The 22,712-nt window shown below is 30.1% G+C and overlaps 1 protein-coding gene across 1 annotated transcript; it reads right to left on the bottom strand.

The window, feature by feature from the left end:
* Positions 1–1,268: 1,268 nt before the first annotated feature.
* Positions 1,269–6,786, bottom strand: LOC132308483 (organic cation/carnitine transporter 4). The gene is made up of 2 exons (XM_059806572.1): positions 6,112–6,786; positions 1,269–2,549 (listed from the first exon to the last, which is right to left on the bottom strand). The coding sequence occupies exons 1-2, from the start codon at positions 6,545–6,547 to the stop codon at positions 1,381–1,383; spliced, it is 1,605 nt and encodes a 534-aa protein (XP_059662555.1). The 5' UTR covers positions 6,548–6,786; the 3' UTR covers positions 1,269–1,380.
* Between the last annotated feature and the right edge of the window lie 15,926 nt (positions 6,787–22,712).

Raw genomic sequence — 22,712 nt, 5'->3', positions numbered from 1 at the left:
AAAATGAAATTTGGGGCAAAGTGTGGAGAAAAAAAAACTTCCTCCAATAAAAAGCGCACACATCATCACTACACATATCTACATTCCAAGAACATATAAGGCTCATCATGCTCAAGCCCAAATTGAGGGTATTTATAACCCAAGACCATTGTTATTTGTCCTCCAACCTCCATCAAGGCCGAATCAAGAGGTCATCAGCCCAACTTGTTAATATTTAACATCCGGTCCGTTACTCAAGCCCAGCCAGATCAAAATATGTTCAGCCCAGTTATTCAAGAATGCACAAGTCCTACCAGTTGAAGGATTTACCGTAGAAGGAAAATTCTGAGATAGGAAGTTCTGTACAAGGCAAGTTCTATTTATGGAAAATTAGACAATGGAAAGAACTCTATTAGTAAAGAATGTTTATATAGAAAGAATTGGAGGGCAAGTAACGCGAGTCCTACCATAATTTTACAATCTTTTGTATATAAATAGAGGCTTAGACCTCCAATAAAGGGATCAAACAATTCTACGCTTCTCTATACACTGTTCTTATTTATTCTTATTGTTTTTTGAGTGTGTTGTTCTATTTTTCTCAATCATTATTGGTTGAGCGAAATTTTGCACCTACAGCGTCCCAGCGTGAGGACTTTTAATTCTCATGTCCGTTAAGCATTGGAAGCCAAAGGCATTAAATTATTTGCTTTCTTATACTTCTTCGCACACGAAGATATATAAAAATAAATAAATAAATAATGCCGCAATGTGTGTTTTGCTTCTACTGAATTGACAGGGATGCAGGAATTAACGTTTTGCAGTACTCTATGGAGAGAGGAGGGCGTGATTTTGGGAATCGATGAAAAAAAGAGAGAAAAGAGAAAGGGTAGTTACTCAATTAAAACGGGTCGATCTGACTTTCTTTTTTATTTATTTTTTATTTTTTAATTTTACTAATTTTGTTATTAAAGTTAATATATTATTTTTTTTATTGAAACGCGTAAGGAGTGGTACTGGAGTTAATCCCTCCCGTCACTCTACTCTATCTTCCCCTTACGTTTTGCATTAATCTCACCACTAACTCGACTTACCATAGGTCCATAGTAGTTTAATGTTGTTTATGTCAAAAATATATATGAAAATCAATCAACTTGACTCCGTAGTTCATACTCATAGATTTGCTTCCCTGCATTCCTTAACCTTTTGTCAACCAGACCAAATTTATGTTTTCTCAACTAGAACACAACTAACATGAGCCCATGAACCAAAACAAAAACAAAAACAATCGCTACGAAAATAAACATTGACCGATCATGGAATTAAATTAAGCTTACAATATGTATTCTTCAAGTGACAAAGTTGAGAGCCAAATTAAGTTATAACTTGGAGCTTAAAAACAACTTAAGCAGTCCCAAAAGCATTTTCCCCGCCCTCCATTCCAGCCATGGTATCATACAACGGCCGGTTCAAAGTCTCCGGCAGGTAAAACGCAAGCAATCCTCCCGCAACCCCACATACCCCAAACACCGCAAACGGCAATCCACCACCCAACACCACCACAAATGGTGCCAAAATCGCCCCCATCTGCACAGCCTGGGTTGCACATCCAAGCGCTGCATTTCTAACTACAGTCGGAAACAGCTCCGTTGTGTATATAAACAGCAAATTATAAGTCCCGGCCATCCCAAATATCCCCAAAATCCCACAAACCATCCTCACTATCTTCCACACTCCATAATTTCCCACCAAGCTCCCTATAACACAGAACAGCCCACTGAACCACAGTGTCCCAATTGCTAATGGCTTCCTACCAAACTTATCCAACAACACCGCGGTCAATGTGAAGGCAGGCATTTCCGCTACAGCATTAAGGAGCACATTGAGGTACAGATTTGTTTTGAGGTTGACCACGTTTAAACTAAGTCCATAGTACACAACTGAGCACAAGAAGTTAATGGCCACTGCTAGAAACAATCGAACACGAGTGAGTGGAGACCGTATCACATCAATCACCGATCCTGTTATGGCTTCTTCTACCTTATTTTTTTGCTTAGTATCAATTGGGGTATCGTTTGCTTCCTCGTCTAGCGCAAGGACGACACCTTGGGGGAGGTGTTTTCCATTGGTTTTGGCGATGCTGTGCATGATTTCCAAGGCCTGATTGCTCTTCCCGCGAATGAGGTACCATCGCGGGGATTCAGAGATGAAAGGGAGGATGAGGACGAGGAAGAGGATGGAGGGGATGGAGGAAGCGATGTAGAGAGAGCGCCATGATTGGCAAACGTAGGCTATGCCGGAGAGGAGGGCTATCCCGGTTGAGAAGAAGTAGAATGTGGACATTCCTGCAGCACCACGCTTTGTTGGGCCTACGGGTTCGGTGGCAAGGACGAAAGCACAGAGGCCAACGCCACCGGTGCTGAGGCCGGTGAGGAGTCGGAGTAGTGCATAGGTCAAGAAGTTGGGAGATAGTGCTGTTAAGCAACCAAAGATGGCGTTGAAGATACAAACAACTGTTAGAGATCCTTTCCTTCCCAGGATGGAATCTGAGAGGTGGCCAAATATTCCAGCACCTGAAGAGCCAAATTGATTACCGTTAATTTGGAAATACTTGTAAACAATGAGAAATAAAAAAATGATCTATAGTGACAAGATGATGACACAATGTAAAAGTCATATAAATATACTTCTTAGTTTTTTTCCTTTCAAATATTACATCAGTCTATACTTGACTACTTAAACCATCAAAGCAAAAATTATTTTAAAATTGACCTCCATTATGGATTCATATGGAAACAACAAAATCAAAATTTAAAGTTTTCTGATCATGTTCAATGCATGAGAGTTCATGATTGAATGCAAAAACCTGATTACTGGTTGCCAGGTACCCGAAAACTAACTGTTCATCTAGTACTAGTGGAAAATTATTGTGACCAATTTGTCAAAAAGTGCACAGTACTCGTCACTATTGTACCCTTTTTTTCTTCTTTTTTTTTTTTCGGTGGTAGGATGTGTTCCACTCGTTAACCAATATGATGAACATATTTACTCGCAACAAATAATATACCGTACAAGTTAAGTTCAGAAAAAAACAATGAACTTAAAATGTCGAGTTTTTAAACCCTCACTTTATTCAAAAGTATTGTTAATTTCGCACTGATTAGCTAGCTATGGCTTACACCATCTGCTACAAGTTCAACAAGGAAATTGTGGTGAGTGGCAATTAGCAATATTAATTACCTTACTGAATCTAAACGTGGGCACAATGAAAGTGAAGAAGTCTTCGTAATTCTTGTCTTAATCCAGAAACAAATGAAATTGATCCCGATATGAAAAAGGGTTATTGAGTGCAAAAGGCACAACATAAATAATGAAAATCCGGGTGAATATTATGTTGTTAAAGAAGAAGAAAAGAATTTTGATTTAACTATAAATCTATTTAGACTTGATTAGCCTAATTTTATTTCATGGGTCATGTTATCCATCTTTTGGAGTGTTTGTTTACTTTTTTTCTATCATTTTTAATCGATGGTACTTGGAGATATGGTATTAAATATCACCTTGTCTACTCTCAAGCTTAAGACTTAAAACATACATTTTTTTTATTTTTGAGCTTGATAAGAAAGTTGTGCACCTAACACACATTTATATTGGTACTTGAAGTACTCGCAATTTTTTCCCAAAGGGTAAATGTCTTTGCCATCCAAAGGCAACACTATTGGGACTCATAGGCCTCTTGTGATTTGTTTGTTTTGTTTGCTTTATTTGGTAAGAAGGAAGAAAGAGGGTGGTGGAAAGAAAATAAAAAAGAATGAACAAATTTTTTTTGTTATGTAAAAATAATACAAAATTTTTTTTTTTTTTTAAATGATTATAGGAGAGATGATATGTTATCCTTCCTCCTATACAAATTTTTGTTCCTCCAAAAAATAACGTAAAAGATGAGTCAGGAAAGTAGACTATTATAAAAGTTTTAAATTAGATGTTATTCCAAATTATACAAGTTTTAAATTATAATATTATCGTGTATTAATTATAATATTACGGTAAAAACAATTTAAACTTTATTTTTCCTTCTCTTATAACCAACATTCTCTTCCAACCAACCTAACAAAAAGAAGGAAAGATGCAATTTCTTATCTAAAAATATCTCATCCATCATTTTTTTCTTCTTACCAAACTCAACATTAATCATCAGTCACTATTCTTACATAAATAATTTCACTCCCAAATTTTCTCCAAGCAATTTTAATTGAAACTTTTCTGTAATGATATTTAAATTAGTCAAAATAACTCCTACTTAAATCTTTTTTATGTTCACTTTATTAGTTTAGAGTGTCTTTGATTCAGCCGGACCATATGGGTCACCTCGACACGTGATGGTACCTTTTTATGTCGTCATCTGGTATGTGAAAAAGATGCGGCGTGAAAAAGAAAAGGATTCTTAGCCTTTCTAATTTGAACCATAAGCATTCGGACACTGCACAATTTTTCTCGATATATATCGCTCTCGTGTCTTCATTTTCGTTCTCATTCTGTGTCAATGTGACTTAAATTTTGCCAAACACTCACTCTCATTCCTGTCTTATATGATTTAGATGGAGCATGCATTCAAATATTAGTTATTTATATCATTTAAATATGTACAGAGTATAAATAAAGAGCTTCTAGATATAATTTCATAGAATCAAGCTATATCCCTTAATTACAGTCATACAATCTTCTATAGTCAAATATAATCTCTTAAAATAGGAGAGAGAGAAAACTTAATCCATAAACCTAATGACAACCTAACTCAACATTTATATCATTGAAGCGTTTCAAACGAGCATATCCTTGGGGCATTAATTAAGAGAAGTCTAAAACTGCGCTATAATTTTATTTTTATTTTGAAATTACAGATAATTCCAGGATATTTTAACTCGAGTACTAAACAATACCCAATTAGCCATACCGTATTTAAAATTTTATGCAAATGTACATTATTATATTTTAAGATAGTTACTTAGTTGCAACTTGTTTCCCCCACAAACTGAATTAATTTCACTCATATCTTATCAATAATAAAAGTCACGTTGGAATAATATAAAAAAATATGAACCTTGTGAAATGTGAATTCTTGGAGTTTGAGTTTAATGGGAAAAAAAAAAAAACATATAAGGAAAGTATAAGGAATTGACATAAAAGGAAAAAATGTTCATGGAAAAAAGAAAATATATGTATAAACTAGCTAGAAATGACAAAAACATGTAAGAAATTGAAAAAAAATTGAGTTTTTTTTTTTTAACAAACATTCTTGAAAGTTGATCAATTAACTTCCATTGCACACTAAAATTTTAATTAAAAATTCTAACACCGGTGATTTTAGATTGGAACAAATTTAATACAAATTTTAAGCTAATTTTTTTATAATTTTAAATCCAAAACATTTATTATTACCTCCAAACATAACTTAACATAAGTGCTTTTGACCTTCTATTTCAAAAGGGCAGATAAAATAGTACCGTGTGTTTTTGGTCCATTCATGAGTTTCGGTGAAAAGTTGGTAGACTAGTTTGAAGTACCACAAGAAAAAGGTTACAACAATGTGCACCAAAGAGATACGTATCTAACTTCTCTACTTATGAAATATCTCTTAATGTAGACATGTGCAATGTAAGTGGGCATTAACTTAGCTTAATTATGACAATAATAATAATAATAATTAATATTATGAATGATGATTACTAAATGGAAACTAATGAAAGCACAGATGAAAAAGGACAAAATGCATATTCAGACAGCTTCTGTCACCTCTCTGACCTATATATACAATTATTATTATACACATGTATTATGTTTAGTTTCCAACTTTCCATCTATATCTTAAACAGTAAATGACCATTGCATCCTCATCATCACGCCTATAAATGCATTTTTGGAACACCATAAAGACAAACTTGGCATCGACAGTTGTAGGATTTCCCAATTATATAGTATTAATTTTTATATTAAAGATGCAGCTAAATTAGACCAAGAAAATTATATATACATATATATATATATATATATATATATGGACAGATAAGATAAGAAATTAATGAGAGTCAGAGAGCATGTGAGAAAAACCTAGAGAGAGAGAATAGGACAACTCACCGATCAAGCAGCCACCAAAGAACAGGGACTGGACCAACCCAACCTTGTACTTGTCACCACAGACCAATCCCCACTGAGCTACTGTCGAGCTTCCTGGACCACCGATCCATTCCCACGAACCGGGCTCCAGCCCACAAACACTCTGTACGGCGGATGACCAACAAACCGTCTCCGGTCCACCGCCCACACACCGCCACCCCGGTTCGCGGTCCGCGAAGATCATGACCATGGCGTGGAAGGCCTCAAGAGCCCAAGCCAAGCTCGTCAACACAAAGTGCTTCAATTGCCATGCCCCAAACTCGCCGCAATATTTTTGGAGCATGTCATCTATGCATAGCTTCTCGGCTTCGGATTCTCCGTCGAGATTCTTGGCCGGAGGGATGAGGGGTGACCGGAGGTCTGGATCACCAAAAGGTGACGACGACGTTTTCACCATATTATTTTTGAAGATATAGTGATCTTCTCATGGAGTAATTGTTTGGCTTATATATATACACACAGACGTGTGTGGAAGAGAGTGGGATGGTGAATTTATATGGGACATACTCCTACTTGTTTGTTGTCTTAAATTAGTGGTGTTGACCGTGGTGTGATTCTTTGGACACGTGGATACTGATCGGGCCTTTGATTTGGTACCCATAGGGGATTTACAGACTAAAATAGCCAAAGGAACTGTAATATTCTTTGGAATCTACCAATCTGGTACGTTGAAGAAAAGGTTCTGGGAACTTAGAAAAGAACTCATTTTCTCTTTCTTTTCTGAAAGGTACTAAATTTGTTTTTCTGTTAAAGTTTAGTGACATTATATCCAAATATATATATATATATATATAATAAAATTATGGGTATATGCTCCATGCCGTGAGGCGTGACCAAAATCAGTGCACAATACATACACGTCTGTCTATATATATATTTATGTATAGTATATATGATTAGGAAAAATAATAAATTTTCTTAGTTGATTTTTGTTATTAATTGATGTGTTAATCAAAGATTCATAATTATAAATACTTTCAAAAAAAAAAAGGAAAGTGCATCTTATTTTTCTACAAAAAAAAAAAAAAAAAAAAAAAAAAAAATTGAATTTATTCATATGATAAGAGGATACAAATTCATATGCTCAATTTGTTATCTATACAAAGATATAGAGATTTGGATCCATAATTTCAAATTCAGGTATGTCCAAGTCGGCGTATCCAAAAGAAATATAGATTTTACTACTTTAAACCAAAGAATATTAATTTAACTTTTGGTCTAATGTCCTGCTTCTTTAGCTTGCCGAATATTTTGGCGGCTAAGAGCAGCTAAGAACAGCATTCATTGGCGTTTGATTAGTAAAATATAGGTGTTGGGAAAATAGATCTACTTCTTGTACGGCTCCGAAAGTTATAGGCACGGAGTCAAATCAAGAGAAACATATGGAGTTTGTTTATTCGGTAATTAATTATTATGTCCAATAGGCCTTTGACGCTCTGGGGCAGATCTCGGATTTTCTCCTGCATCGGGCGATTTTATGCACTCGTATAATGCAACAATTCTACATTGTAATGCAACACAATATCTTTGATACAATAATAATGTAATAGTTATGCAATTTATTTCGAGTATATAACATTTATACAATATATTATATTTTGTTACGATATTATAATACCAATAAATTAAAATTTTAACATATTTTTATAATTGTTACATTGTTAATTTAAAAGTATCACATTAACGAATTAAAATTGCTGCATTAGGCATTGACACAATACCAAAATAACATAAGAGAGGATCCTGATTTTATAAAACAAATCATAGCGCCAAAATTAGAGCATTTTCCATCTCTTTTGATGCATCCTTGTTTCATTTTCACCATGACATGTCATTAGTGTAGTATTAAAAATACTTCAATGTTTCTGAGATATTTACTGATAAAATATTCACAATGACCCACTAAAGTAAGTATATTATATTTATATTTACTTAAATTAAATATAATATTTTTACTTTAAGTTAAATAAAACAAATTATAGCGCCAAAATGACTTTTACATTAGTGACACCGTTAAAAATGGATTAAAAAACACTCTTACCTTTAATTTTTTTATATTTTTTTATTCTAAAATATCAACTAACTAAAATGACTATTGTACCATCATTTATTACTTCCATTTACCAACATATATACCTTTTTTTCTATATTTTTGTTTGTTATTAAATAATTTTATTTCGAAAGCAAAACCCTAAAAACATAAATATACATACATATATAGAGAGAGAGGGACTAATGGATGCTAGCAAAAAACCCTAACCCTTAAAACAAAAAAGAGATGAAACCCTCAGAGTTGCCATAATCCAACTGTTCTCTCACTCGTTTTCATATCAAACAATAAACCTCTCTGATTCGTCAAATGAAACTCGCATCCTTTTGGGCGTGCTTATAGTCCTAGTCGTCTGATCCGCAGGAGCTTTTCTCTGCCCTTAGCCGAGGGTGATAATTGTTGAGCTAGGTAGCGAAGCCCTCAAAACCAGATGGTAGTTCGATTCTTCCAGCCGCATCATACTCCCGCTCGATCGATCTTGTAAGATCAGCTAATTCAACGGGGTTAATGTGGTCCGAAGTTGTCGGGCTGTGGACCGGTGAGACAGATCCGGTGAGGGAGGTAAAGCTCGGCTGTGGTTGGCAACGGTGTTGCGACGTTTTTTTGTTGGACTTGGTTATATATATATATATATATATATATATAATGGTGCTAATGTAATAGTGTATATATGTAAGGGCAAAATTGACTTTTCATAAGTTCTGATATTTTACCACAAAAATGAATTAAACATTGAAGGACAATCTCGTCTTTTCTAACAATTTAAGGGTTTGTTTGGATCAAAATTCTCACAGGGGGTGTCATTGTTCAAAAAACGGCTAAATTATATATGGTTGTCAGTATGTCAAACCTCAAGGGGTGTCATTGTAATTAACCCTATTTTCTTTTATTAAAAGACTCAAAATAAATGATAATTTGTGGTAGAGTTTTAGAGAAATTATTTTATTTTTTATATCAATTAATTAATATTTTTTATATTAATAATTATTGTGTAATTAGATTTTCTTTATTAAAAAAATCATAATAAATAGATAAATAAGTAATTCAAAATCAATTCAAAATTAAGTCCAACCGAAAATCAATAAACATTGAAACCCTACTCAAAATGATATATTAAGAATGAACCAAAAATAAAAAATGATAAAAATTGAAAAAAAAATAGCATATAAAAATTTTTTAGCAACAAATTCAATTCAAATTCAAGTACAATTGAAAATCAAAAAGCATTGAAATCAACTCAAAATAATATATAAAGAATGAACCAATAATAAAAAAATAAAAACTGGAGAAAAAAATTACAATCCAAAGTAAACCTACAAAGAGTAAAATAAAAATAAAAACTAAAGAAAAAAGAATAATGATACTTTTGAAAAATAAAAAGTAAAGAAAATAAATAACAATAATGACTCAAAATAATAATAATAAATTATGAATGAACCAAAAAGAAAAAAAAAATCACAATCCAAAGTAAACTTACCAAATCAACTACTACTAAACATCAATTAGAAAGAGAAAAATAAAAATAAAACAAGAGAAAAAAATACTAATAATGCTTCTAAAAATGAAAAGTAAAAAAAAATTAAAAAATTAAAAAATTGAAGAAAAAAAATCAACCACTTCTAAACATTTATGAGAAACATCAATTAGAAAGAGAAAATAAAAATAAAACAAATCAACTACTTTTAAACATCGATTAGAAAGAAAAATAATAATAAATCAAAAGTAAAATAACATAATAATAATGCTTATAAAAAGAAAAAGTAAAGAAAAAACTTACGAGACCAATTATAAAGAGAGAAGAAAAAATATGCACACCACAAGCCTGATCTAATATATATATATAGGTTATATGTGATAGAATTTTATAGAAAATAAAAATGGTAATTAGTGATAGAGTTTTATATAAATTATTTTATTTTCTTTAAATATATCCTTATCTAATAGAAACTTTTTTTATCAATTAATAAATAAATACTAAAATACTGAAACACTTTGCACATTTAATAATAGTATAGATATATATATATATGTAAAATTATTGATAAATAATGTTTTTAGGGAAATTAGCTCGGTCTGAAAAAGAGCTTTTCTCTTTTTTGAATGCAAGTTCTACCTCCACGAATAGGGAAGGGACTACAGCAAGTGTTGACGACGGACCCACTGGCCAAGCTCGCCGTCGCTCTCATCGCCGGTCGCAGATCACAGCCAAGTTCTCATTGCCCGCCGGTGGACATTATCAAAGCCGAGAGTCCCTGCCGGTGGACATCCGGATCTGTCTCACTAATCCACAGCCACTAGCCGAGCTCCCCGTCGCTCTCATCGCCGGTCACAGATATCAACAACCGAGTTCTCCTTGCCCGTCGGTGGACATCATCCAAGCCGAGAGTCTCTCCTTGTTCACCACTACAGTTAACCAGCCCGTCTCTATCGGTTCCATCAAGCCGTCACAGCTAGTTCGTCACCGCTTTGCCGCAGTTCATCCACAGCTACCTCTACTCTCTCTACCATTATCGCCCCTGTTCATTATTTCAAGATATATATATATATATATATATATATTTGCCCACAAAATTGAAAAAACATATTGGATAGACACAGAGAAAACATTGATTATTACTTATATAAAAAAAATTAATAATATGCAATAATTCTCACCAAATCCATTTAAAATTTCTCTATTTCGTTTTTTTGGTGGAGGTGGCAGTGGTCGGTGGTAATGGCGGAGTAGTGGTGGTGGTTTTGGGAGTAAAATTTATGGGTTTTCAGTGGGAGATGATAGAGAGATAAAATTAGGATTAAGAAGGGTAATTATGTCATTTGAAGATTTGGATATTTTAAATCAAAAATTAGTATTTTATTGAAGGGCAATCTAGTCTTTTCTCGCCTTTTAAGGGTCTGTTTGGATAAAAAATTCTAATAGGGAGTATCTTTTTTAACTTTATCAAACCTAAAGGGGTGTCATCGTTCAAAAATGATCTAACTTGTACATACATGTCATTATAGTAAACCCCAGGGGGCGTCATTGTAATTAACCTAAGAAAATATAATTAGACAAGGATATATTTAAAGAAAAAAAATTAATTTCTTTAAAACTCTATCACATATCACATTATTCAATGATATATTTAAAGAATTCTATAAAACTCTTAACACAAGTTAACTAATTATCTATTTGTTATGAGTTTTTTATAATAAAAAAAAAAATGTAATTAGACAAGAATTATTAATATAAAAAAGTATTTATTAATTGATATAAAAAGAGTTTTAAAAAGAGTTTCAATCAAACTCTAATACAAATTACCTAATTATCTATTTATTATGAGTTTTTTAATAAAGAAAAATCTAATTAGACAATAATTATTAATATAAAAAATATTTATTAATTGATATAAAAAATAAAATAATTTCTCTAAAACTCTACCACAAATTACCAATTATTATGAGTTTTTAATAGAAGAAAATCTAATTAGACAAAGATATATTCAAAAAAATTAAATATATATATTTATTAATTGATATAAAAATAGTTTTTAAAAGATTTCAATCAAACTCTAATACAAATTACCTATTTATCTATTTATTATTAGTTTTTTAATAAAGAAAATTCTAATTAGACAAGAATCATTAATATAAAAAATATTTATTATTTGATATAAAAAACAAAATAATTTCTCTAAAACGCTACCACAAATTACCATTTAAAATGAGTTTTTTTAATAGAAGAAAATCTAATTACACAAAGATATATTTAAATAAAATAAAATAGTTTATATGAAACTCAACCACAAATTACCTATTTTATTTTCAATAAAACTCAATCACATTAAACGAGGATATATTTTAAGAGTTTCTATAAAACTATAACACAAATTACCTATTTATCTATTTATTATGAGTTTTTTAAGGAAAAAAATGTAATTAAACAAGAATTATTAATATAAAAAATATATATTTAGATTACCATTTATTATGAGTTTATTAATTAAATAAAATCTTTTTAGACAAGGATATATTTAAAGAAAATAAAATAATTTATTTAAAACTCTACCATAAATTACCAATTTTATTTTTAATAAAACTCTATCACATTATACACTGATATATTTAAAGAATTTATATAAAACTCTAACACAAATATATATAAAAATAAATAAATAAATAAAAATTATTATTATTAATTGATATAAAAAGAGTTTTTAAAAGAGTTTCAATCATATTCTAATACAAATTACATATTTATCTATTTATTATGAGCTTTTTAATAACTGAAAATTTAATTAGACAATAATTATTAATAAAAAAATATTTATTATTTGAAGTAAAAAAATAAATAATTTCTCTAAAACTCTACCACAGATTACTAATAATTATTAGTTTTTTAATTGAAGAAAATCTAATTAGACAAAGATATATTTAAATAAAATAAAATAGTTCATATAAAACTCAACTACAAATTACTTATTTTATTTTTAATAAAACTTTATCACATTAGACAAAGATATATTTTAAGAGTTTCTATAAAAATCTAACACAAATTACCTATTTATCTATTTATTATGAATTTCTTTAAGGAAAAAAATGTAATTAGACAAGAATTATTATTATAAAAAAATATTTAAATTACCATTTATTAAGAGTTTATTAATAAAAGAAAATCTTATTAGATAAGGATATATTTACAGGAAATAAAATAATTTATTTAAAACTCTACCACAAACTTATTTTATTTTTAATAAAACTCTATCACACTATATAATGATATATTTAAAGAATTTATATAAAACTCTAACACAAATTACCTATTTATCTATTTATTATGAGTTTTTTAAGAAAAAAAAATGTAATCAGACAAGAATTATTAATATAAAAAAATATTTATTAATTGATATAAAAAGAGTTTTAAAAGAGTTTCAATCAAACTCTAACACAAATTACCTATTTATCTATTTATTATGAGTTTTTTAATAAAGAAAAATCTAATTAGGTAATAATTTTTAATATGAAAATTATTTATTATTTGATATAAAAAATAAAATAATTTTTCTAAAACTCTACCACAAATTACCAATTATTATGTGTTTTTTAATAGAAGAAAATTTAATTAGAAAAAAATAAATTTAAATAAAATAAAATTGTTTATATAAAACTCAACTACAAATTACCTACTACGTATTTAATTTTCAATAAAACTATATCACATTAGACAATGATATATTTTAAGAGTTTCTATAAAACTATAACACAAATTATCTATTTATCTATTTATTAAGAGTTTTTTAAGGATAAAAATGTAATTAGACAAGAATTATTAATATAAGAAAATATTTATTAATTTATATAAAAATAGTTTTTAAAAGAGTTTCTATAAATTTCTAATATAAATTACCTATTTATCTATTTATTATAAGTTTTTAATAAAAGGAAATCTAATTAGGTAAGAATTATTAATATTAAAAATATTTATTAATTGATTTTAAAAAAAAATTTAAAAGAAAATCTATAAAACTATAACACGTATGACTTATTTATCTATTTATTATGAGTTTTTTTTATAATAAGAAATTTAATTAGATAAGAATATATTTAAAGAAAGTAAAATAATTTCTATAAATTCAAAACAAATTAGCTATTTTATTCTCTATAAAACTATATCACATTAATTTATTTATTATGAGTTTTTAATAAAATAAAATCTAATTAGACAATAATATAAAATCAATGACAATAAAATATTTATTAATTGATATAAAAAGAATATTTCTTTTTTATGAATAATTATCACAATATAACCGGCCCAGCCCATTCAGTATTTTAGTATTTATTTATTTATATAAAAAAAATATTTAGTAATTGATATAAAAATAGTTTATATAAAACACTAAAAACGAATATTTATTTTTTTAAAAATGAATATTATTAATAAATTACCTAATAAAATCTATCACAATAAAATATTTATTAATTGATGTAAAATGAATAGTTATTTTTTATGGATAATTGTTGCAATATAATCAACCCGCCCAGTTAAGATTATGTCATTATCAGGAGAGGACACATGTCATAATCCTATTAATCCAAAAAGTTCTGCAAAAAAGATTTAAGTATTTATTTGTTTATGTAAAAAAATATTTATTAATCAATAAGAAAAGAGTTTTTATATATATATATAAAAAAACTCTATAAAACTTTAAAATCTACCTAATAAAATTCAAATTAACCTATTTATCTATTTATTATTAAGAATTTTTTAAAGGAAATCTAATTACATAAGAATTATTAATATAACAAAAATTATTAATTGATATAAAAAATTAAATAATTTTTCTAAAACACTACCACAAATTACCTTTAATTATGACTTTTTTAATAAAAGGAAGACAAGAATAATTAATATAAAAAATACTATATAAAAGTCTATCACAAATTAGCTATTTTATTCTCTTTTAGTATTTCAGTATTTATTTATTAATATAAAAAATATTTATTAATTGATATAAAATGAATTAAAATAAAAGAGTTTCAAATCATTATTAAAACAACTAAAAAATAGGTAAAATAAATAATTATTTAATAAAATAATTTACCAGATAATAAAATAAGTTAAAAAACATTCATTACGTGTATCGCACGTAGCTTTTCCTAGTATATATATATATATATCAATACTCCTATCAGATTTGTATTAGAGGTAACAAAAAAAAAATATTATAATTTTATATGTACAATAGTGTGGTGTTCTCATCCACATACTAATAAATCTCCTAATAAATATACTAATTGTACTCTTTATTCATTTACAAAGAGTAAATAATTTTTTTTTTCTTTTCCTTTCATATTATACTCATCTTTGATTTTCTATTTTTTTTCTTATAATCATTGTTTTTTTTTTTTTTTTTTTTTCTTTTGACATTAATTTATATTTCATTTTTTTTGTAGGGCAAATTTCTTAAAACCCCCAAAACTATTAAAAAGTGATCATAAAACCCCAATCAGTTATAAAACCCCCCAACAATATAACAATGTTATCATTTTACCCCAACTCTGTTAATTGGCCCCGTTAACCCAGTGCGTGATTAACAAATGCTTTGACAAATTGAATTTTGTGACGAAAATACCCCTGCTGTCACATGTACTAACGAAGTGATGTGTATTTAAATGTGTTATACCGAAAATACCCCCAAGCTTGTAATAGTAAAAACACACCCACAGTGTCATCGTTTTAGTTCATCTTCTCTCCTCCATGCGTGAGTTTCAGGAAGCCCTAAAAGCCACCATTATTTCATCCATTATAGAAAGCAGTGGAAGCGATTATGATAATTACTCGGGTCATCGAAATGCAAATCGAGTTTGGTGTCGAATTTGAATCGAGAACAAGGGAACAATTTGTTGGTGAGTCGATTCAGAGGGGATTGTCTCTACATTTGTGATTGGCCTGGTTGTGTGCACACTGAAGAGAAGCGAAACTGGTATGTACGGTATTCATGTGTGTGGATTAGTTGATCTTGAAACGGCATCGTAAGGAGGAGGAAGATGCATGGGGAGAGAGTGTAAGATTTAGGGGAGTTCTCGATTTGGAAAGAAAATTGGATTTTGGAGGAGAGAGAAGAGGTAACGAAGGACTCGCGCAAGGAGAACCAACTGATGAGGCTTAAGGTCTCGCACAATTGAAGCATGCTTCCTAACTGAATACTTACAAAACTAACAACACAAAATTGAAACTCAAATCAAACCCAAAACGATTCAATGCCCACAACACAATTGAAACCCTAATCAAACTCAAAAGCTAATCAATAAAAAATGACAAACAATTGCAATGAAAATCAACAAACCCACAAACCAATTCATCAAATTACCTAATGCCCAATTGGAGATTCAACATCAAATCGTAATTCTTATACCCTTTCGATATAGTCTGACCCGGTTTCTTCACTTCCCCAGTAAAACAACATGGACCCTTTCGAAACTAGTTAACCCCATCACGATCCGACCTAGAACCATCTCTGTAAAGCATCGAAGCCTCCATATAATCGATTATATCGCAAGTGATATCACCAGCTTCACCATCGGATTCCCAAATACAAATCCTTGAAAAATTTCTCTCCGTCCAGCTCCCTCTGGAAGTGTCCACCGATGACCTCTTCTTCATCACCATCTCGTTCGTCGCCACCATCAACCCGTAACTCTCATCCATCAATGGAATTAACAATTTCTTATTCACGTCACCTAAAGAGGAAGAGAAACGTTGGATCAAAGAGGCTAATGTGGGGCCCGATATTTGTATCTTCTATAATGAAAGGTCATCCATGGCTGCTATGCTAGAGAAAGAGAGAGAGGAGTGAAATTTGTGCGACGTCGTTTGAATTTAATATTATACCCACTGTTAGGTACACTGTAGAGGATAATATTGTAATTTCTAAAATATGATTTTTTTTTTGTTTTTTAAATAAAAGAGAATATAATAAGGGTAATTTAGTCATTTTACATACCTTTAACGGTCAATAGACAGAGTTGGGGTAAAATGATAACGTTGTTATATTGTTGGGGGTTTTAAAAACTGGTTGGGGTTTTATGATCACTTTTTAATAGTTTTTGGGGTTTTGAGAAATTTGCCCTTTTTTTTTTATAAAAAAACTATATTTTTTTCGGATCGAATATCCATTTATTAACAAATTGGATTCGGATTGACTTACAAAATATCCGTCGGATTATTGGATCGACTAAAATACTTATCAGATTCGGATCGGATCAGGACTGATCCGATCTGAATCCGATCCATTTACATATCTAATTGTTGGTCGTTGTGAAGGTGACCAGCAGTCGCCCGTCTGTCAGCATACAAATTTTATTTATTTATTTTAGATCGATTACATGGATTGCAGCATGGGTCGTATGACCCATAGTGCTACCATCACAATTCAGAGATTGTTGGTCGCCGTGAAGGCCACCTTCAATCACCAGCCGCCTACCTGGCGACGACTTATATGTATAAAACCTATTATATATATATATATATATATTGGATGTAATCAACTTATCTCGAAAAGGCAAAGTATGCAAGGGGTATTTAAAATAATTCTTTAGGACTAAAGGGGATATTAACAAAGTCAAAATGCTTACAATGTTATTTTACATGCAAAAAGTGTTTTGATATCACTGAAAACGTTTGGAGTATGAATAAAAAACAAACTAAGTGTTTCTAAGTGAGTAATGATAATTTTCAAAATATATTTCTATGTAATATTTATCCAAACATCATTTTGGATATAGTGAAATTAACCCTACATATTATCGAGGGATGTCTGATATCAATTATCAAATGTGGAATTTCATACCTATGATATATATAAATATATGCACACACTAATGTATGCAAGCTTTATATGGTATAAGAAAATATTATATGTTAGTTTAAAATTGATGGTTTCTAATCGCGAGAACAATGAATATTAGTGGTTCATAAAAAAATAATAATAATAAATTAAAAAAATTGAAAAATAAAAAATAGACAAATATAAAAAAAGTGAGAGCGAAATAAAATAATAAATATATATTTTTTCAAATAATATGACTAGACTACAAAGAGTAGACGATGTTAGGCCCAATAAACACTGTTTTATTTTATTTTTGTTGATAAATCCAGTAGACATTAACATCAAGCCTCTCAATCTTTTTGTAGAGGTTTTATTTTTGACTAGAGGTTTTCTTTTCGTATGCACGGGGGGCATATTGGCAACCATTTCCATTTTACATTTATGTTTTTAATCGAAACAAAAACAACTTTTTGCTTTGGGGTGTGTTAAAAAGTGATTGGAAACATGTTTCATAATGTAAATTTTGTTACAAATTTTTTGAAATAAAAAATATGAAAACATGTTTGGTAAAAAAGTATTGTAAGATTGAGAAATAAAATGTCTAGTTAAAAAATGTCACCTGGAGTTTTTTTTACTTTTTATTTATTAAATATTGTTCATCGTTGGTTTGGGTTTCTTTTCGATAATAAACACGATATTATTCATTGCAACAAAATTTACAAAACGCATTTTGGTGTTTTGCTTCACTACTCTACACCACTCGAAACAAAAAATAAGAATGATTGTCAAACATACTCTAGGGGTGTACAAAAAATCATTGGAACCGGTACGAATTGAACCGTTTCAGTTCAGATTCAGTTCCAGAAATAAGGAATCATTATTTCATAGTTCAACGAAAAAAATAAATGCGAGCCTTGCAAAGACTTATTTTGTAGTTTCATTATGAAAAATTGTATGCATACAATGTTATATCATGATATTAACGGTGTTTATCAATATTAAGGTAGATAGCATTATACCAATAGCTATTAGTTTTCATTAAATGTTGTATGTTATAATTTTTTGTCTTATTTTTTGCATTTAATGTTATATTCTAATATTAACAAAAGGTACTTCCACACTTGCAATGGATTGGAAAACCTTTAATTGTGTCTAATTAGGTTAATTTTTTAAAAAGAAAATCATTGAAGTTTAAGAGTTATGTTTCAGAACTAAACCGAATTGGTTCGGTTTTGTTCTTATTTAGCCTAAAACAGTATCGAATCGAATCGTGTGCACTCCTAGTATACACATATCAATATATTTATCTATCGATATATCTATACTACTATTAAAAAGAAAATGTTACACTTCACAAATTTTAATTTGTGATTTTATCTCAAATTAGGCGATTAATAGTTAGTGCTAAATATAATGGTCCACGTGCAGGTTAGAGACTTGTGACAAATCTTTGATAATAACAAACATGTAACTAAAATCTGGATGAATGAAACATGACTTCCTTTTAACAACGAAAATTTTATAAAATTGTACGGAAATATTATTAAAATGATACCTCCTTCTTCTTCTTCTTTTTTTTCTTTTTCTTTTTTTGAGAAAAGCAAAATATACCAAGGTCTTAACAAAATTGTATATGAGTATTGGTCTCATGATTGATTTCTGCTAAGTGCAAATAATTCTTTAAAAGGGATATATAAGTACGTACTAAGAAAAAAAAAAAAGTATATATACCAAAATATATATAAAAAAAAAATTAGAGTATAATACTAAAAAAATAATAATAATAATCTAATGGGGACAATTGCCCACGTTGTGTTAGCAATAGGCTAGTGCCAGCATACAAATATGTGTCCTTAATATGTCTTTGTCAATGCAACACGAACAATGATTGAAAATCAATATTACATAAACTTATCATAATTATATATATATAAATATTTAGAATTTTTCATAGTTTCCTAAGATTCTCATGTTATTTTACTATTATTATCATTCTTTTTTGAAAAATGATATTACTGACTACTTTAGTACCGTGACTTAAAATTGACACGTGATTATACTAAAATTCAATTGAAATAGGTATCATTACTATTCTTGTTTATTTTTTATAAAATACGTCTACTTCCTTTCTTTATCTTTTCAGTTTTCCATAATCCATTTCCTTTGTCTTTTTAGTTTTCCATAACCGTATTATCTTTTTTTTCCGTTTTCAGAGCAAGTTTCATGGTACTCAAATTTAATAATTTGATTTGTACAAAATCTAGAGCAAAAACTACAATTTTTATAATTTTTCTGCTTTGCATTTTTTTTTTTTTAAATTCTCTTCTTGTTTTTGTTTATGAGAGTATGATAGATCATTAGTTTTGATCATTATAGTAATTAACAAATGCCTATCAAAGTAATAAATGGATATTAATGATCAAAGACACAATCGGAAGAATCTGAATCAATAGTCCTTACAGAGATGTAATTTGAAATATAAAACAAATATATATGGTTGAAACTTTAATTGCCAACAAAAATAGTATTAGATTAAGATAAACCTATAAAATGAATTACAACTTTTCAAATAGCCAATTACCCGACAAAAACACATTTCTTTTCATTATTTTAGAAAACTTGTTAGATTTTTTCTATTACCATATATCAAATGCCATATGACCAAAATGACAAAATTAAACATTCCATAAAGGAAACAAAAATTTAAGAATTCAGTAATCATGCCGCCAATTGCAATAGGTTTCTAGCTGTTCAACAACATAATCCAATAAAAATGTTATTGCTTCAACTAAAAACAAAAACATAGAATTTACTATTCATTCCCGTTTATTACAATAGATTGTTAATTGCCTACGGTTTAACAATCGGAAGCCATTGCACAAATTGACTTCCAAAATAAAATAACTATGAAGTGAGGGTCGAAATTGAGGAGCTCAATATAAGATTTAGTTGTTAAAAATATGATGACCAACTATTAAGTTGAAAGCTTATGTAACTATAAGTTATGGACAATACTTAGGTTATTTACATCATTTTTATCACATATGTGGCATAATTTTATTATTACACATCATGGTGAATAAAATATGAAAGACAATCAGTATGAATAGTGAAAGACATATATAATCATTGTTTTAAAGTCGTTTGACATCTATACGTTCACGTACTAGCAGTCCTATACGACTCCAAGATACAACACATACCTGTCAGTGATCTTGTTCAGGTCCATCTAAAAAAAAACAAAGTGTACTAGTATTTTCTTCAAAGGTGACCCAAACACGATATAAAGTAATGAAATGCATATGTTACGAATCCAACAAAGTTATAGGAAAGTGGAGATAGATAGAGATAAAAATAATTTTCTAATAATAGGCACAAAGCCTCACACCTATATCATTGAAGTGTTTTGCACAAACTGTCACGTGGGTCAATTTTGAATATAGATCTCCTAGCCTGTGATGGCACTAAACGAAAAATAAAAATAAATTTTCTATGATTTATTACTTAGCTCAACCAACCCACACTTGTTGTATAAGACACACAGCAAATAAAACACTCTCACACACAATTTATAGTTGCAAGAATGTAAAGAATGCACACCTATGAATTTACAGAAGCCTAAGGCTTCCAACATTTTACTATTATTAATAAAATAGTACAATGAAATGTCTTAACCTGCAGAAACATACAAGAATACAGAACTATACAAGAGTCTCCCACAACACTCTTCTCTATATCTCACTGCATTTCTCTCTCTGTGTATCTCTCCCCCAATATGTATACACTATCTGTATCTCACATTTCATCTTCTACATAATCCTCCTATTTATAGACAAACTATCAAAACAACCCACAATAGCCACTAAAATGGTGGATGACACCCCCATCCACCTAGGGTTATGCTGGCACAATCTCAGAGTACCAGCAATACATTTACATTTGACAAGCCCAACTGCATAGCTTGTTGGCATGCCTAACACATGTCATCTGTCCATAGAAGGTTGCCCATCATCGACCAGATATCTATATGACTGTATATATCAGCATTATGAGATAAATTAATCATCAACCACCTGTGTGTTATTGCCACAGTATTGTGCCACGTGTATGGGAGGTTATTCAGCACACTTGTAATAGACCCAAACCTGGGGGTCCGATCGCTAACCGAGTCCCGACCCTGTCTGAGAACAACAAAGGGTAAAATGGTCTACATGACTCGTACCCAGCCTTAGAAGTCTAATTGAAGTCTTAAGAGTTAATCTTAACCATTTTAGATTGCTTAAGAATGAGAAAATCAACCCTGGTTATTCTTCGGGTCACTTAGGGTTATAAGGGTAAATCGGTCTTTTTGGACCGTGCAACTCATTGAGGAACTTCTAACAATTTTCTAGGCCACATGTGATCATTTAGAAATGAAAGAAATTGACTTGGTTCAAGACCGTCCATTTTATTGCTAAAAGAGTAAAAATGTCATTTTAGATTGTTCTACTCGTATCCAGACGCGGCCATAGTGATCTAGGCCTTTTAAATACTACGTGGGACGCATACAATGAAGCTCGGGGTTAATGAATAAAGTTAAAAAAAAAAAAATAGTACCTAAAACCTAATACTGAGCACTCGGCTGGTGTCCTCTTAGCGCTCAGATGACACCCCTAAGCACCCTAGCACGCGCAAGGACACGCCGCGCGCAGGAACCAAATCCCACTAAGTGTTCTCACCCCTGTTGTGAGCGTTCGGGCCTCTCTAAATAATAGAGCCTTTTCCCATTTTGCCCCGTGCTTGCTCCCAAACTTGTTCCCAAACATTCCTTAGTCACTTTTGACCTCCTTGCCCCTGTTCTAACTCACAAGCATGCATAAAATACAAAATATGAAATCAATACAACAATTTACAGTCTTGGAAATATAAAATCATATTGAATTCATTTACATGGTCCTTATTACATTGAAAATGGTCTAATTGACAGCAAGTTGCAAACTCAGACCCTTACGGTCGAATTTACAATACTTTACAATAATTTACATCAACTATGCATTTGATACAAAAATAATAAAAGTAAGTTTTCTTCAACCCTAACTACGCATATGAGGGTTCGTCATTAACCACTTCGCGCATCATGACCTGAAAAATGTTAAAGGAATGGGGTGAGCACGAAGGCTCGGTAGAAGATGCCTAAGGCGCCAACTTTGGACTCCCTTGAG

Source organism: Cornus florida, unplaced genomic scaffold (assembly GCF_030987335.1).
Source record: "Cornus florida cultivar Cherokee Brave unplaced genomic scaffold, ASM3098733v1 CherokeeBrave_3.0.0_Hap2_Chr05, whole genome shotgun sequence".
Taxonomy (NCBI): Eukaryota; Viridiplantae; Streptophyta; class Magnoliopsida; order Cornales; family Cornaceae; genus Cornus; species Cornus florida.
The sequence above is the reverse complement of the archived record's forward strand: the minus strand, read 5'-3'. Positions and strand labels throughout refer to the sequence as shown.

What these genes read in the sequence shown, in the direction of transcription:
- LOC132308483 (XM_059806572.1), bottom strand. Translation starts at nt 6,547, where the DNA reads ATGGTGAAAACGTCGTCGTCACCTTTTGGTGATCCAGACCTCCGGTCA. An exon ending in CTTTGGTGGCTGCTTGATCG is followed by an intron (nt 2,550 to 6,111) that starts GTGAGTTGTCCT and finishes TTGGCTCTTCAG; the next exon opens with GTGCTGGAATATTTGGCCAC.